Raw genomic sequence first — 17,912 nt, forward strand, 5'->3', positions numbered from 1 at the left:
ATACAGTATAGTTTAAATATAACTTGGGTGACTTTTTTTAAATTAGGCACAAATGGGCTGAGTGATATATCAAATATTCACAATATATTCACAATTTTGCTGGCGATATAAAATTAAGATACAATGTGAACATCGATATTTGTTTTAACATTTTATGTTCAAAATAATCATTTCAATTAATCGATTAAATCTCAAGATTCAACAATTTGTTAGCGACATCACTCAAAAAATGTTCGTGGATGTCTCATGGATGTAATTTTTCATTCAGTATTAAAATGTTTTAGTAAAAATATATGTAGTAAATACACAGTGTGCACAATTATTAGGCAAGTGAGTATTCTGATCTTATCATTATTTCCATGCAAATTTTCCAACTCAAAAACTATATAAACTTGAATGCTTACTGGATTCAATCATTTTCAGGTGATATATATTTGTGTAATGAGGGAGGGTGTGGTGAAAGTGACCAACACCTTATATCAAGGTGTGCATAATTATTAGGCAGCTTCATTACCTCCAAAAAAGAGATGCAAACAACTCCAGGAAATACCAGCCAGTCAAAAATTGTAAAATGCCTTTCAGACGGATGCAATACTCTTGAAATAGCTAAACTACTGATGCGTGACCACCGGACAATCAAACTTTTTGTTGCGAATAGTCAACTGGGGCGCAAAAAACGCATGGAGAAGGAAAGGCGCAAATTAACTGCAAAAGAATGAAACGTGAAACTATCAGGAACCCATTAGCCTCCAATGCCACCATATTCCAGAACTGCAACCTACCTGGACTGTCCAGAGGTACAAGGTGTCAAGTGCTCAGAGACATGGCCAAGGTCAAGAAGGATGAAACACGACAACCACTGAATAAGATTCACAAGTTGAAGCGTCAAGATTGGGCAAAGAAATACCTGAAGACAGATTTTTCAAATGTTTTATGGACAGATGAAATGAGAGTGACTCTTGATGGACCAGATGGATGGGCCCGTGGCTGGATCACTAATGGACACAGCGCACCACTTCGAGTAAGGTGCCAGCAAGGTGGAGGAGGGGTACTGATATGGGCTGCTATCATTAAGGATGAAGTAGCTGGAGTTGAAGATGGACTGAAACTCAACTCCAAAACCTACTCCCAGTTTCTGGAAAGTACTTTCTTCAAGCAGTGGTACAGGAAGAAGTCCTCAACATTCAAGAAGGTCATGATCTTTATGCAGGACAATGCTCCATCACATGCATCCAAGTACTCTGCTTGGCTAGCCAGCAAGGGCCTCAAAGATGCCCAAATAATGACATGGCCCACTTCCTCACCTGACTTAAATCCTACTGAGAACTTGTGGGCCCTTCTCAAATGTGAGATTTACAGTGAGGGAAGAGGAAGACACCTCTTTGAACAGCATTTGTGAGGCTGTGGTTGCTGCTTCAGGGAAAGTTGATCGTGAAAAGATCAAGAAACTGACAGACTCCATGCATGGAAGGCTCATGGCAGTTATTGAAAAGGGTGGCTATATAGGTCACTGAATATTTTTGAAAGGCCAAAAATGTTATTTAAATGTCATTTTGTGTTACTTATTTGTTGCACTTACTCTAAAAATTGAGAATAAACAATTGAGTTGGGAGAAATTCTTTTTGTAATTTAGTTGCCAAATAATTGTGCACCCTAATAGTTGCCTAATAATTGTGCACACTTATATAGTCCCCTGAGAAAGACAAAACTCACTTTTCCTTTGTTAAACATTCAGGTTTGAGATTCAATAACATTTTGGATTGACTGAGAGCATTGTGTTTGTTCAACAATAAAATTTATCCTGAGGAATACAATTTGCCTAATAATTGTGCATGCAGTGTATTTCTGTTCATTACTTTTACTGTTTAATTAGTGTTGTTATATTGGTGCATATAAATGAAAATACATAAAAACATGCCTTGAATATTTTTAAGTTCTTACATTAAACATTTTGAATGGTCAACAATAGCTTTTTATGGAAATGTTGGTTCCTTTGATAAAAAATAAAAAAAAATAAAAAATAACACAAATAATTTTATAGCAAATAAATATTGAGATATAAACGATAATGGTAAAAAAAAAATATTGAGTATTTTTTTTAAGCTATATTGCCCAGCCCTTGTCACAACAGAGAGTGGAAGGGAAATGTTTGGAAAACAAAAAGTCTGAATGAATTTCACTTAAAATTAATTGAAAACAGACTTTTAACAATAATGGTCCTCAAAACGGGATGATTTGCACATTTGATTTAATAATGAAAGTGAAGGCTTTGAGTAGGTGTGTTAGATATTTATAGATGGACTGTGTACAGCAATAAAACAAAAGAAAGGACAGGAAGCACCTATAATACGCACTGATGGTCACTTCTCAGACTCACTTGTATGGTTTAAAAATACAACTACAGCCCAAATCTCTCATTATGATTTCTGCAAATGTCACAAAAACTTTTATAAAGAACATTCAACCAATATCAAATAGTTTATTCTGGCTAATTAAAATCAGATAAATGTGAGTACTTGTAGTTGAATACATTTGTAACATTAAAACAAAATGGAAAACAAGTGGAATTAGACGCTTACCTTAATTAGGGAAGAACACACAATTGCACCAGCATTCACCATTGGATTATGGGGTTTATCTGTGCCACCCCCCACCCCCCCACCACAAAAAAACACAAAACACTTGTGTTGAAAGTACATAGGTAACATATATAATTTTCTGTTTTGTGTGGCAGAATTCAGAGAGACAACCACTGTTTCTTCTGTTTGATAAAGTCCAAATACTACTTTCAGGTGTGAATGCTGTACTAGGACTAAAGCCAGTCACATTACAGTAATGCTCTCATTACAATAATGCTCTCATTAAAGTAATGCTAATATATATATATATATATATATATATATATATATATATATATATATATATATATATATATAATGAAACTTATAATAGAATAAGACAAAAGCCGAAACTTCTTCTGATGCTGATAGTGATAATCCTTACCGTCCTCATCCAGGAAGAGTTTGTTGAAGCGTAAGCCGCTGGGCTCTTTCCCAATGAACCTGTGCACATACTCAGTGCCGTGGTCATGCACAGCAATAGCATACTTGAGCGGCTTCACGCACGACTGCAGGCAAAATGGCACTTTAGTGTCACCCACTGTGTGTCTGTGCAAAATGAGTAAACATAAATTAAAACCAGTGACATGATCCTGTCATACATGGTATGTTCTAATTATCAAATGGGGAATCATAAACATACAAAGCTGAACCTAAAGGCCACAATGTGAATCATATTCAGATGTTAAAATACACTGAAAAAATTGTGGGCCTCATAAATTAATCAGGCATTCAATGGAAAGGTCTTAGTGTGTTGTTTCAATAACTTTTACTGTGGTTTTATTGTGTTTTTTCTTTTTTTTTTTTTTCAAGAATCTCACTATTCACTCTCATTATGGCAAATGTGTGAAGACTTTTTAAAAATTCCCCTTTTGTGTTTTACAGCAGAAAGTAAGTCACACAGGTCTGAAGCAACTTTAGAGTGAGTAAATAATGCTAACATTTCATTGTTAGGTGAACTAACACTTTAAATGCATTCTGCAGAATTCCACAGATTTTCCCTCAAAATTAGTTCAGATAAAATGTGAAAAAAGTCAGCAGATTCTATCTGTCGATGGGTCAAGGTTTTGGCACAGTGTGACTGAATAAAAGACTAGAAAATCTACAGTTACTGTAACAGACTGGTTATCATAGAGATAAATATGGAGGTATGTAGATGCCCCATGTATCTTTAAAACAAATTCTATAGCACAGAGTGAAAATATTTATCTTTGTTATCAAAGTTCAAAGGATGTACCATGGCACATGGTTCTGAGAACTGTATTGAGGAAAACATCAATGACTGTTATTTTATGGTCTTGTTATCAATGACTCTCACATGACTAGACATTAGAACATCCCCTCTGCTCTACCCTGTGTTTTATCTCCACTGGTAACAAGTCCAGGAGAAAAGTGGAGCACTTGTCGAATGATAAGATTAGCTGGTATTTTATCTTATGGTTGTGTGACCAACATATATGAAGCATTTCCGGTACTTGACATATAGGTACAGTAAATGGTCAGTGATAACGCTATTCAAGTTCTCTGGTTAATAAATATCCAAAATGAAAATCAAAGCTTGTTGGAAAAGTTTGGGGTATTCTTTATTTCTTACACAACAACTTTAGAAGCAGCCCAAACTGGACTTCAAAAACAACATCAATGGGCTACAACAGCAGAAGACCACGTCGGGCACTTTATTAGGACCATAATATTCCTAATAAACTGCTAAGTGAGTGTATACAGTATAGTGAGAAGTTTTATACAGTTGAAGTCAGAAGTTTACAAACACCTTAGCCAAATACATTTAAATTCAGTTTTTCACAATTCCTGACATTTAATTTCCCTGTCTTAAGTCAGCTAGGATAACTACTTTATTTTTGAGAATGTGAAATGTCAGAATAATAATAGAAAGAATGACATATCAAATCAAATCAAATCAAATCAATCAAATCACTTTTATTGTCACACAACCATATACACAAGTGCAATAGTGTGTGAAATTCTTGGGTGCAGTTCCGAGCAACATAGTAGTCGTGACAGTGATAAGACATATACCAATTTACAATAAACATCAGATTTACACAACACAATTTAAAATCTAATATACACATAATTACACACAACACAATATACAAATAATAACAATGTACAGTATACAATATTCACAATATACAATACACATTATACAATAAAAATAGTATATACAGTATATATAAAATATACAGTAGGTTGTATTGTACTGTATTGACATTCAGGCTGTCACATTGCCAGTGTGTTGTTAAGAGAGAATATAATTTATGATAGTCCAGTGTGAGATAATAAGATTAATAAAGTGCAGTGCTGATGTAATTGATCTTGAGAGATCATGAGTTCAAAAGTCTGATTGCTTGGGGGAAGAAGCTATCATGAAGTCGGCTGGTGCGGGTCCTGATGCTGCAATACCGCCTGCCTGATGGTAGCAGTGAGAGCAGACCATGGCTCGGGTGGCTGGAGTCTCTGATGATCCTCCGAGCTTTTTTTCACACACCGCCTGGTATATATGTCCTGGAGGGAGGGAAGCTCACCTCCGATGATGTGTCTGGCAGTTCGCACCACCCTTTGCAGGGCTTTGCGGTTGTGGGCGGTGCTATTGCCGTACCAGGCGGAGATGCAGCCAGTCAGGATGCTCTCTACAGTGCAGGTGTAGAACCGTGTGAGGATGTGGCGGTTCATCCCAAACTTCCTCAGCCGTCTCAGGAAGAAGAGGCGCTGATGAGCCTTCTTCACAATGGCCTCAGTGTAGTCCGACCATGTGAGTTCCTCAGTGATGTGGACACTCAGGAACTTGAAGCTGACTCTCTCCACTGGTGCTCCATTGATGGTGATGGAGCTGTGTTCTCTTTCTCTTCTCCTGAAGTCCACAACAAGCTCCTTTGTCTTACTGACGTTGAGGTAGAGGTTGTGCTCCTGACACCAGTGTGTCAGAGTGTGCACCTCCTCTCTGTAGGCTGTTTCATCATTGTCAGTGATCAGACCTTCCACCGTCGTGTCATCAGCAAACTTAATGATGGCATTGGAGCTATGTGTTGCCACACAGTCATGTGTGTACAGAGAATACAGGAGTGGGCTGAGAACACAGCCCTGCAGGGCTCCAGTGTGGAGGGTCAGTGATGAGGAGATGTTGCTGTCCATTCTAACCACCTGGTGTCTGCTTGACAGGAAGTCCAGGATCCAGCTGCACAGTGAGCTGTTTAAGCCCAGAGCCCGGAGTTTCACATAAAGCTTGGAGGGCACTATGGTGTTGAATGCTGAGCTGTAGTCTACAAACAATATATATTTCAGCTTTATTCCTTTCATCACATTACCAGTGGGTCAGAAGTTTACATCCACTTTGTTAGTATTTGGTAGCATTGCCTTTAAAATATTTAACTTGGGTCAAACATTTTGGGTAGCCTTCCACAAACTTCTCACAATAAGTTGCTGGAATTTTTTGCCCATTCCTCCAGACAGAACTGGTGTAACTGAGTCAGGTTTTTAGGCATCTTTGCTTGCACATGCTTTTTCAGTTCTGCCCACAAATTTTCTATCGGAAAATTATCTGAGGTCAGGGCTTTGTGATGGCCACTCTAATACCTTGACTTTGTTGTCCTTAAGCAATTTTGCCACAACTTTGGAGGTATGCTTGGGGTCATTGTCCATTTGGAAGACCCATTTGCGACCGAGCTTTAACTTCCTGGCTGATGTCTTGAGATGTTGCTTCAATATATTCACATCTTTTTCCTTCCTCATAATGCCAACTATTTTGTGAAGTGCATCAGTCCCTCCTGCAGCAAAGCACCCCCACAACATTATGCTGCCACCCCCATGCTTCACGGTTGGGATGGTATTCTTCGGCTTGCAAGCCTCACTCTTTTTCCTCCAAACATAACAATGGTCATTATGGCCAGACAGTTCAATTTTTGTTTCATCAGACCAGAGGATATTTCTCCAAAAATTACGATTTTTGTCCCCATGTGCACTTGCAAACTGTAGTCTGGCTTTTTTATGGCAGTTTTGGAGCAGTGGCTTCTTCCTTGCTGAGCAGCCTTTCAGGTTATGTCGATATAGGACTCGTTTTACGGTGGATATAGATACTTGTCTACCTGTTTCCTCCAGCATCTTTACAAGCTCCTTTGCTGATGTTCTAGGATTGATTTGCACTTTTTGCACCAAACTACATTCATCTCTAGGAGACAGAACATGTCTCCTTCCTGAGCGGTATGATGGCTGTGTGGTCCCATGGAGTTTATACTTGAATACTATTGTTTGTACAGATGAACGTGGTACCTTCAAGCGTTTAGAAATTGCTCCCAAGGATGAACCTGACTTGTGGATGTCCACAATTTTTTTTTCTGAGGTCTTGGCTGATTTCTTTTGATTTTCCCATGATGTCAAGCAAAGAGGCACTGAGTTTGAAGGTAGGCCTTAAAATACATCGACAGGTACATCTCCAATTCAGTACATCTCCCATCAGAAGCTAATTGGCTAATTGTCTAAAAGCTTGACATCATTTTCTGTAATTTTCCAAGCTGCTTAAAGGCACAGTTAACTTAGTGTATGTGAACTTCTGACCCACTGGAATTGTGATATAGTCAATTAAAAGTGAAACAATCTGTCTGTAAACAATTGTTGGAAAAATGACTGGTGTCATGCACAGAGTAGATGTCCTAAATAACTTGCCAAAACTATAGTTTGCTAATATTAAATCTGTGGAGTGGTTAAAAAATGAGTTTTGATGACTTCGACCTAAGTGTATATAAACATCTGACTTCAACTGTATACTTGAACTGCAAAAATAAGAACTGGGAATTCACAAGCTAAAATGCAATGAAACTAGACATTAATGGAAAAGCTAAAATAAGTAATTCCCCCTCAATAGCAGATGCACTGTACAGGTGTGTGATGATTTATACCTTTGTCCATCTACTGTGCAAAGGGACACAGCCCACAGGTCTGGGCTAAATTTGGCAAGTTGGGGAATGTAGTCAGCAACCTGAAAGCAAAAGAAACAGCTAGAAACAAACCCTTATCAAGCAGAAAAAACATTTGAGTTAAAAGAAAGAGATTTAGGGCTCTATTTTCATGATAAATTATGAGCGAAAGTGGGCGTGGGTGGTAGTGTTTGCTCTATCTGGGGGTACATGCACGTAAATGTGTGTACTGTCTGTTAATGAAGTGCCGCAAAATGCAGTTTGCTATATTCCTTAGAAATAGGTCATTGTGCTAAAATGTTTGAGAACCATGTCTAATATTGGCAGAAAGTCTAAAATCAGTTCCTGCATTTGTAGTTCGGGGATTCCATCAGCAGATATATTTAAAAGCGGTGAGATATGGGCGAGCAGGACAAGAGCCAATAGGCCCAGAGAGACCTACAAAGAACATACAACACATACATCGTGTTCTGGAGCAGCGCAGGCGACATTACAATCACAGAGCAGGGGATGAATTGCATACAGCCCATTTACACTTCCAAATTCTTATGGCTGTCTTCAGTTATATCAATGTTACTTGAAATAAAATGGAATATATAATAGGATGCTGATGGTACAATAACTGGAAAAAAAACTCAGAATTAAATTGCGCTTGACCCAGCCCATTAGCGCTTTTCACACGCAGTTTCGCCCAACCCACTTTGTGGGTGCTTAAGGCATAGCGCTCTTAAAACAGGGCCCTCAATATTTCTAGGTTTTTCTTCTTACCTGCCCTCCAGAAAGTTTTCGGCCTTTCTCATAGAGCGCATCAATGTGGGAAGTAAATGACTGGAAATCAGGGATGGCAAACTTCTTGCGGAAGGCCTGAGTGAGGAGCACAATGTTGCTCTGGACACACCTGAGGACAGAAAAGGCCTTGAGACATTTTTTCACATGGAATTGTTTTGATAACACAAAAAAATATTTTCTGAAATCCAGGTCAACCCGTATTAAAAACAATATATTAGAATATTATTACGACACTGACAGTTTAAAAAGGTATCACCTGAATCACTATTGGGTCTATGTATTTTAATAATATAATATTATACATATTATAATATTAACATTGACATTTAAAAAATGTAGTGCCTGAATCGCGAGGGTGTTTTCATTATTGTAAACTTAGTTAGAGATGCAGGTACCTCTCCCACAAACTGAAACAACCAAATTCCCTAGATCCCCAGCCACATCGAAATTAAACTGTGTTGCACGGATGATTTAGGAATTTCTGTTATCCACCAGCAGAATCATCAAACTATGCCCTCTCCGGACCGGACATCGTCCGACAATTCATAGCGTATTATTTCCTGTGGATGCACGCTCTCTGCAGAGAAAAAAGGGGGCAATAATGGGGAATTGTGGGGGTATTGATGCTGTATTTCATGCTATATTGTACAGTACTTCATTGCATCAACACAGGATGAATAATGTTCATCAACCGAAAAAATCTATCTATCTATCTATCTATCTATCTATCCTGTATATATAGTTGTCTATCTTAGCTGACAAATAGCGGTTCACTGTCTACCACTCACTGTGGGCGATTTAAAAGAGTGCGCTAATAAAATGTGACGCCATCCCTAGCAACGAGGTCAACTCCGCCTTTTGTAAATAGGTTTTAAGCAAAAACTCCTAGCTAGGAACTCTTTGGAGAACTCCTAGTGGTAAGATAAAAATCTTTGTAAATACGGGCCCAGATCATCATCTTTCTGTACATGGCAAATTGTTTTTGAAATTTCTCAAAATGTACATTTTAATTGTACAATGTCATTTTTTAGAGTGGTGTATTCCGCTGCAGTATGTGGTCTACTTGTAAAAGTGTGGATCTTTTAAAACAAACAAACAAACAAACAAAAAAACATTTTGGTCTTTATAAGAGAATTAATGGATTCATCCAAAGCTGAAAATTTTTGCTTTCAGAGGCTTTATATGGAGCTAGGATGAAAATAAGGTGCATTTTGAACTGTTCTGAGACCAGTGTTGACAGACAACACACTGGAGTCATTCACTAAATAGGGAGAAAGGGAGCATGGGCACATCCTATAGCTTTCCTATGCAGCTAAGGGCATTCACTCCTAAAATCCAACCAAAAGTTCAGTTTCAGGCTGCAGATGATGTTCGGACCACTCAACCTGTTTGGCAGACATGGGATCAGATTTTATAATATATCATTTTATTTTAACATGGTTGGCAGTGATTGGATGATGAAAATTATCTGGTCTAGAATATACAGGTGCATCTCAATAAATTAGAATGTCGTGGAAAAGTCCATTTATTTCAGTAATTCAACTCAAATTGTGAAACTCGTGTATTAAATAAATTCAATGCACACAGACTGAAGTAGTTTAAGTCTTTGGTTCTTTTAATTGTGATGATTTTGGCTCACATTTAACAAAAACCCACCAATTCACTATCTCAAAAAATTAGAATACATCATAAGACCAATAAAAAAAACATTTTTAGTGAATTGTTGGCCTTCTGGAAAGTATGTTCATTTACTGTATATGTACTCAATACTTGGTAGGGGCTCCTTTTGCTTTAATTACTGCCTCAATTCGGCGTGGCATGGAGGTGATCAGTTTGTGGCACTGCTGTGGTGGTATGGAAGCCCAGGTTTCTTTGACAGTGGCCTTCAGCTCATCTGCATTTTTTGGTCTCTTGTTTCTCATTTTCCTCTTGACAATACCCCATAGATTCTCTATGGGGTTCAGGTCTGGTGAGTTTGCTGGCCAGTCAAGCACACCAACACCATGGTCATTTAACCAACTTTTGGTGCTTTTGGCAGTGTGGGCAGGTGCCAAATCCTGCTGGAAAATGAAATCAGCATCTTTAAAAAGCTGGTCAGCAGAAGGAAGCATGAAGTGCTCCAAAATTTCTTGGTAAACGGGTGCAGAGACTTTGGTTTTCAAAAAACACAATGGACCAACACCAGCAGATGACATTGCACCCCAAATCATCACAGACTGTGGAAACTTAACAGTGGACTTCAAGCAACTTGGGCTATGAGCTTCTCCACCCTTCCTCCAGACTCTAAGACCTTGGTTTCAAAATTTGCTTTCATCTGAAAAGAGGACTTTGGAACACTGGGCAACAGTCCAGTTCTTCTTCTCCTTAGCCCAGGTAAGACGCCTCTGACGTTGTCTGTGGTTCAGGAGTGGCTTAACAAGAGGAATACGACAACTGTAGCCAAATTCCTTGACATGTCTGTGTGTGGTGACTCTTGATGCCTTGACCCCAGCCTCAGTCCATTCCTTGTGAAGTTCACCCAAATTCTTGAATCGATTTTGCTGGACAATCATAAGGCTGCGGTTCTCTCGGTTGGTTGTGCATCTTTTTCTTCCACACTTTTTCCTTCCATTCAACTTTCTGTTAACATGCTTGGATACAGCACTCTGTGAAAAGCCAGCTTCTTTGGCAATGAATGTTTGTGGCTTACCCTCCTTGTGAAGGGTGTCAATGATTGTCTTCTGGACAACTGTCAGATCAGCAGTCTTCCCCATGATTGTGTAGCCTAGTGAACCATACTGAGAGACCATTTTGAAGGCTCAGGAAACCTTTGCAGGTGTTTTGAGTTGATTAGCTTATTGGCATGTCAAAATATTCTAATTTTTTGAGATAGTGAATTGGTGGGTTTTTGTTAAATGTGAGCCAAAATCTTCACAATTAAAAGAACCAAAGACTTAAACTACTTCAGTCTGTGTGCACTGAATTTATTTAATACACAAGTTTCACAATTTGAGTTGAATTACTGAAATAAATGAACTTTTCCACGACATTCTAATTTATTGAGATGCACCTGTATATATATATATATATATTTATTTTTTTTTTGGGGGGGATATCTATTATGTGCTACTTGTTACTAATCAAAAAGGGAAATGGAAAATGCACACAGCAGTAACGCTCGGGTCTCAGGAGGTTAAGGCCCTGTCTCTCATGCAAGGTCACTCCCTGCCATTTTCTATCAAGCCTCTATAAGCTAACACACACCACTGCATCCATCTCTCAGCCAGTAATGAAGCTGTCAGTGCCGGCAGATTGCCCGGCAGTAAACACAGCGCCAGCAACAAACACGCAGGAGGCAAGCTGAAAAATAGACATCCATCAGGCTGATTATGTAGAGACGTGTTATGGATTATGTCTGGGGAGTGATATGCAGTTAGAAGGAGCAGACTGTGTGGGATTTGCCCATGTGTGGCCAAATGATGGGGATTACTTACTATAAATAAGATGCAGAGTGCAACCCCCCCCCAATCACAAATATCATGTAGTAAATATTTTTTGTGCGTATCTGAGTATGTATGGAAAAAGGTGATTTTGGGTCTTGTCGGCATCCAGATTTAAGCAGAGGTCATCTGTTTTAGGAAGAACCTTGTTGGACTAAAATTAATTGACTGAATTGAAGAAGAAAATACATTTTCTCTCTAGTCTTACCTACAGTATCTAATTTTAGTTAACAGACTAAGAAGTTCCAACACATTGCATTTTGCTTAATTTCAGATGATTTCCACATATTTTTACCAATGAATTTCCATGACTTTGAGTCCAGATGAATGGATAATGATTTAAAAAAATAATTTTATAGAGATTTCACTCTCAGAGGAATTCCTAGCCTCTGAAATATTTTAGAGTAAAGCATAACTAGAAATTAAAATTCTCGGATATTTCCAGCTTTTCCATGACTATTGGGAACTCAGAATATAAGCCTACAGCACAATTAAAACATACTTTTTGAAAAGGTGACGGTCCAGCATTACACCATCTGATGTGGACTTGAGGGTGACTTTCAACATATCCATACATTCCTTTAGCCGTGGATCTCCTGTTCGAAGTCCAGTGGCCTTCAGTGCCTGTATGTATGCACGCACACGCACACACACACAGACACACACACATAAAACATGTCATTTCCATGAATCCAAATCCAAACACATTTCAGTCCATTACTCATTACTAACATCAATGACAATAATCTTATATGGGTTTTACTTGCTTTGTCGACCAGCTTAGCTAAGATAGTCTTGGTGTAATATAACATGGCATGGTGCCCCATTTAGTGGTGCTGATAATAACAACAACATAGTGGTAGAAGTGTTGGCCCCATCACATTCATACTATCATGGTCATACTATCACACAGATACATTGCAGATGACCTACTAGCACAAGACATAAACAAAACACCCTGTGGCCAATAAAATAACTGTGTATAATAAGTGCTGTCACTCACGGTAATGAATTTGTGAGCTGGGATCTTCTCCTGGCCTTCAGCAATACTGTAGAAGAGCAGGTCCTCCAAGCTGGGCAGGATGCCAGCCTTCCTCCTCCTATAACAAGAGAGAAAAGTGCATTGACATTGAGTGAGTTCACCTTAATCAATGACTCCTAATATAATAGCAACCATGACACAAACTATAGTCATGAGATATGACATTTTAGCTTGGGGTGATGCAGAGAAAATCAAATGTCCACCTGGACTCCTAGAATATAATATGATATTGCATATGTACAGTATATATCCAAACACAAGGACCTGATGGAAATACTGATCAGGTGCCCGCCCATGTGTTAAAATGCACATCAAGCTGATTAAGGAATTTGGTTAGTTGGGATTAAACACTACTGCTGGCTAATAAAGAGACAGAGAGTCATGCAGCACCATTTCAAAGAAAAAAAAAAAAAGAAGGGAACAGGCAGAGAAGAGTTAGTGGAAAACCTGCTTTTTTGAATGGCCGTCAGTGATCGTAAATTGTAAATGAGGCCCATTTTTGAAATTATGACAAGTAGGGAATCAGGATGTCAAAAGGAATGGTACTTTGGTACCACGTCAATGCAAAAATTTAAAAAAGGAACAATATCAGTCTTCTTACAGTAGATTTGTTAATGAGTACAGACCAATTTCGGTACCTGACTGCTGTTACCATGGTCAAGCTAGCCACTATGAAAATATTTGTATGTGCTGGGCGATACTGAAATTTCACAACATTATCGTGACAATTTTCTGGCGATATAAAATTAAGCAATACTGTGAATATTGTGATGATTTTAATGCACTTCATGCACTTTGGCCAATAAATATCGGCAGCCGATACATCGGTGCATCCCTAATATTAATGTTTAAAGCCCTGATGTGTAATACGGAAGAAAGTGTGGTGAAATGGAAAATGGCATAGAGAATGGTAATAAATCAAAGGCTACATCAATTTTTGATAATGGAGAGCATTTTCAAAATGCTCAGTTTCCTTTTCAAATGAAAACGCATTAGTGTGGATGTAGCAGAATCTTCAAAATACTGTTTATATTCTATATTCACAATGGTCATGTCACAACTCTTCCTAAGTTATATTAAGAGTTAGCCATTGCATTATCACATTTAGATGGCTTTGACTCTAATGGAGCTCTGCATAAGCTGCTGTGGCACTGAGCCACCACATACTCTACCAGGGAAGCTGGCCAGCACTGTAATTCCCATCAGCCTACCAAAACATTCTCCCAAAGAGCACTGACAGGCCCACTTTCCCACAACAGCACAGAAACAGCCTCTTCACCATAAACCATTTTAAATTACCCCACTAACGGCAGTCCAGAACTACTATTTTCCTTTCCCACACTCAATTTCCATTTACTCAATTAATTTCCCTGTACATTATGTGGTCTCATTTGAATGCAGGTCCTATTTGAGTAAAGATCTAAAGGTTTCATGAAAATGCCAATGTCACAAATTGTTTTATTTTTTTTCATATGTAAGGATTCAGTTTTGACAATTATGGAACAAGAAAGGGAAACTGTTAAACAGGTTAGTTCAGAAAATTCTCTCATCATTAACTCATCTCATGTTTTTCCAAACACTCTCAAACCACAAATGCCAAAGCACTTCTTCTGCGGATCACAAAAAAGATGTTAGGCAGAATGTTGATCGCAGTCAACATTCACTTTCATTTAATCTATATTCCATTCAATGAACGTTAATGGAGACTGAGGCTATTTCATATGGTCATATGGCGTTTAAAGGACATGAGGCTGAGTAACAATGAAAATGTTTCATTTTTGGGTGAACTAGTTTTGATTTGGTTAGACTGGAGGTTAAAGACTATAAGTGACAATTAAAATCATACTTACACAAACAAACAGCACGCAGAGCAATGAGGGAGAGAAAAAAAACATGCAGACTGAATGAGCAACATGCAACAAATAGACTACATTAACTATGACAAACTAAAATACATTGTGATGAAATATGAGGAATTTTAACATTTAAAAAATATCATTTGCTTATGCCCCATTTGAATAAACTGTTGTCTTTGACAGACATTATAATTGAGCATTCAAAGAATGTTCTTGGTTTAATACAAGCTAAGCTCTATTGCCAGCACTTGTGGCATAATGTCGATTATCACAGAGTAATTGTAAATCGCTCTTTAGTAAAACAAAAAAATAAATTAAAAAGTAAAAAATCATGTAAGAGCTTTAACTAAAATATGATCCTGACATCTCTGCTCTGAAATGCAGTTTGAGTTTCAGTTTGTGAGTGTTTTACTGTCACGTTGATTTTTGCTTTAAAAAATAAAAGAAAAAACTGAGCAACTGAGTCAAAATTATATCTCTGAAGGAATACTTGATGATTCAACCTAGGGCTGGGCAATATGATGATATATATCATGGGGATGATATAAAGTGTCAACCGACAGAGATTTAGCTATATCCTGTATATCGCGACATGTAAATATCCATGTGCACAGCATGGGCTTATCTATCAGTTGGCAGGGATTCACGTGATACTGAAAGAATCGAAGAAACATGGACAGGGTTTATCCAGCATTGAACATTTTTCTGCGACCACCCAAGCAAATTTAACGGTCTTCATCGCACGTCTGGCACTGTAAAAGTGCTAAATAATCTTCTCATCTAATAGGCAAATGTTTCACATGACTGTGGTGCGCGCTGTCCCTGGAGCTCCGAAGTGCATGCGAATCCTGTAGGCTTTCCGATATTTGTGCTACAGAGACAGAAGAGCTCAGCGCGGGATCGCTCATGCTACTCGGTCATTTTTAACCCAGGAGTACCCCAAATGGAGAAAGAAATCTACACAGAATGGGACGACGCCCACACAGGTCAAGAAAATTAAGAGGAACTTAATAAAACAGGTGCGACATGGTGTACAGAGCAGAAAAATGTAATCTGCAAACTGTTTTACACATCGATAATAATCACTCGTAATACAAACAATCTGTTTTATCAGCAATCAGCTTACAGCAGGTCTGTAGCTCTGCCCAGAGAGTGACAGAAACAGAGACGGACAGATCTGAAAATTATAATGGATGAATCATCTGTGCAGGACCTTTGGGATCTAATTAGCACCTTAGGTCTTTGGTGTTTGCTTTGGCTGTCTGGCCCATTCTCCTCTCCTTTCGTCACTTGTTTCTCTGTCTCTTTGTGAGAAAGGAAGCCAAAAGTACCATCCCTTTCTCCATAATAAAAAATTTAACAAAATTTTATGATACCAGTCTTTTTATAGTACTGGCAACAGCGAGCACAGTTTCATTACTGTACTCAAGGGCTGTCTGACTGACAAGTGGCTGCTTTCGAGCGCTGCCCGGGTAAGGTCAAATGCATTTCTTAGTCAAAATGTCTGTCTTGGTGAGGTATTAATGTAAGTGTAAGTGAACATAAAAAATGTGGATAAAATAGTATGTTTGTGTGAAAATATTAGACCTGTGCATTTGTCTTTGCAGTCTAAATTACTGCTCCTAGAAACAACCACACCGTCTTTTTCCAGTGCAGCCTGTATTTCTCCTGAGGTTACCTGAGGGATTTTCTCTGTATCCCGAACAATTCTTCTGGCAGTTGTGGCTGAAATCTTTCTTGGTCTACCTGACCTTGGCTTGGTATCAAGAGATCCCCGAATTTTCCACTTCTTAATAAGTGATTGAACAGTACTGACTGGCATTTTCAAGGCTTTGGATATATTTTTATATCCTTTCCATCTTTATATAGTTCCATTACCTGTTACGCAGGTCTTTTGACAGTTCTTTTCTGCTCCCCATGGCTCAGTATCTAGCCTGCTCAGTGCATCCACGTGAGAGCTAACAAACTCACTGACTATTTATACACAGACACTAATTGCAATTTAAAAAGCCACAGGTGTGGGAAATTAACCTTTAATTGCCATTTAAACCTGCGTGTGTCACCTTGTGTGTCTGTAACAAGGTCAAACATTCAAGGGTATGTAAACTTTTGATCAGGGCCATTTGGGTGATTTCTGTTATCAGTATGTTTTAAAAAGGAGCCAAACAACTATGTGATAATAAATAGCTTCATATGACAACTATCCTTAAATAAAAGGCAGTTTTTTTGCCTGATCAGTCATATTTTCAAAATCAATGCCAAAATTTCACAATTTCTGCCAGGGTATGCATATATATATATATATATATATATATATATATATATATATATATATATATATATACATACATACACACAAAAACCTGCAGCAAAAAAAAATCTTTGTTGAGGCCGGCATGGGATTTCAGGAATTCCCAAAGAGCTCGATAGCTCCCCAACCTCATGCAGACTTAATAAAACAAACATTACACGTCTATTCACACAAGACAGACTCAGCACGTAACCAAAAACCACAGGCTGTGCAGAGACTGTGGATTCATGTCTTCAAATCTAATTTATGATGCCTCTGTTCAATCAACATCCCTTTTTATAAGCATGATGTGTACATAAAACTCCCACAAACTAAAATGCAGTTGTTCAAGATCCTGAACATTGACAAGTGACAAAGTCTCCCTTGCACATGCTGACCAGTAACTCATGCCATCCAGGGCATAAGCGCAGTCATTTTTAAACAGTTTGAAGGTGACACCTTATGAAGTTTTATAGTAGGCCTGGTAACAATAATTGCAGTTACTATGGTATTTTGGCAGAAACTATGGTTACCATGGTATATGGGTCATACATTTGTGTATAATAGTTTAAACAGAACATAGAAGATCAATAAATTAGTGTCAAGCTGACCATTATTGATCATACTGATGTCTTTCTATTAATTTAGAAAATTAACTGGGTGACACACAACAGTGCAGAGTGATTGTTTTTAAGCAACACTTTAATAGACAGTACTCATATTAAAGTAATATCACACAAGCAAGAGTACTGTATGTCCAGCTTTCAAAACTGCTGTGATTTTATATGTTTTTCATCATTTTGGTCTCATTTAAGCTTTTTAAATATGTACAAATCAATGTATTCCATCAATAAATATGATATTATATTGCATAAATGATTATATTTTAAGTTTATTGTTTATTGCA

General features: G+C 38.0%; 1 protein-coding gene across 5 annotated transcripts in view; it reads right to left on the reverse strand.

Moving 5' to 3' along the window:
- LOC127447109 (glutaminase kidney isoform, mitochondrial-like) overlaps positions 1-17,912 on the reverse strand; it is a 77,399-nt gene that overhangs the window by 26,046 nt on the left and 33,441 nt on the right. The window contains exons 1-7 of one of the 5 annotated variants that reach the window (XM_051708678.1): positions 14,710-16,692; positions 12,821-12,917; positions 12,320-12,441; positions 8,318-8,447; positions 7,532-7,611; positions 3,004-3,167; positions 2,580-2,638 (exon numbers count right to left, since the gene is read on the reverse strand). In XM_051708678.1, coding sequence (XP_051564638.1) covers positions 2,580-2,638; positions 3,004-3,167; positions 7,532-7,611; positions 8,318-8,447; positions 12,320-12,441; positions 12,821-12,917; positions 14,710-14,774 — 717 coding nt within the window. In that variant the 5' untranslated portion in view covers positions 14,775-16,692. Of the gene's footprint in view, positions 1-2,579; positions 2,639-3,003; positions 3,168-7,531; positions 7,612-8,317; positions 8,448-12,319; positions 12,442-12,820; positions 12,918-14,709; positions 16,693-17,912 lie in introns of those variants that run through there. The other 4 variants (XM_051708677.1, XM_051708676.1, XM_051708675.1 and 1 more) reach the window with 4 other exon arrangements.

The sequence above is a fragment of the Myxocyprinus asiaticus genome, chromosome 10 (genome assembly GCF_019703515.2).
Source record: "Myxocyprinus asiaticus isolate MX2 ecotype Aquarium Trade chromosome 10, UBuf_Myxa_2, whole genome shotgun sequence".
Taxonomy (NCBI): domain Eukaryota; kingdom Metazoa; phylum Chordata; class Actinopteri; order Cypriniformes; family Catostomidae; genus Myxocyprinus; species Myxocyprinus asiaticus.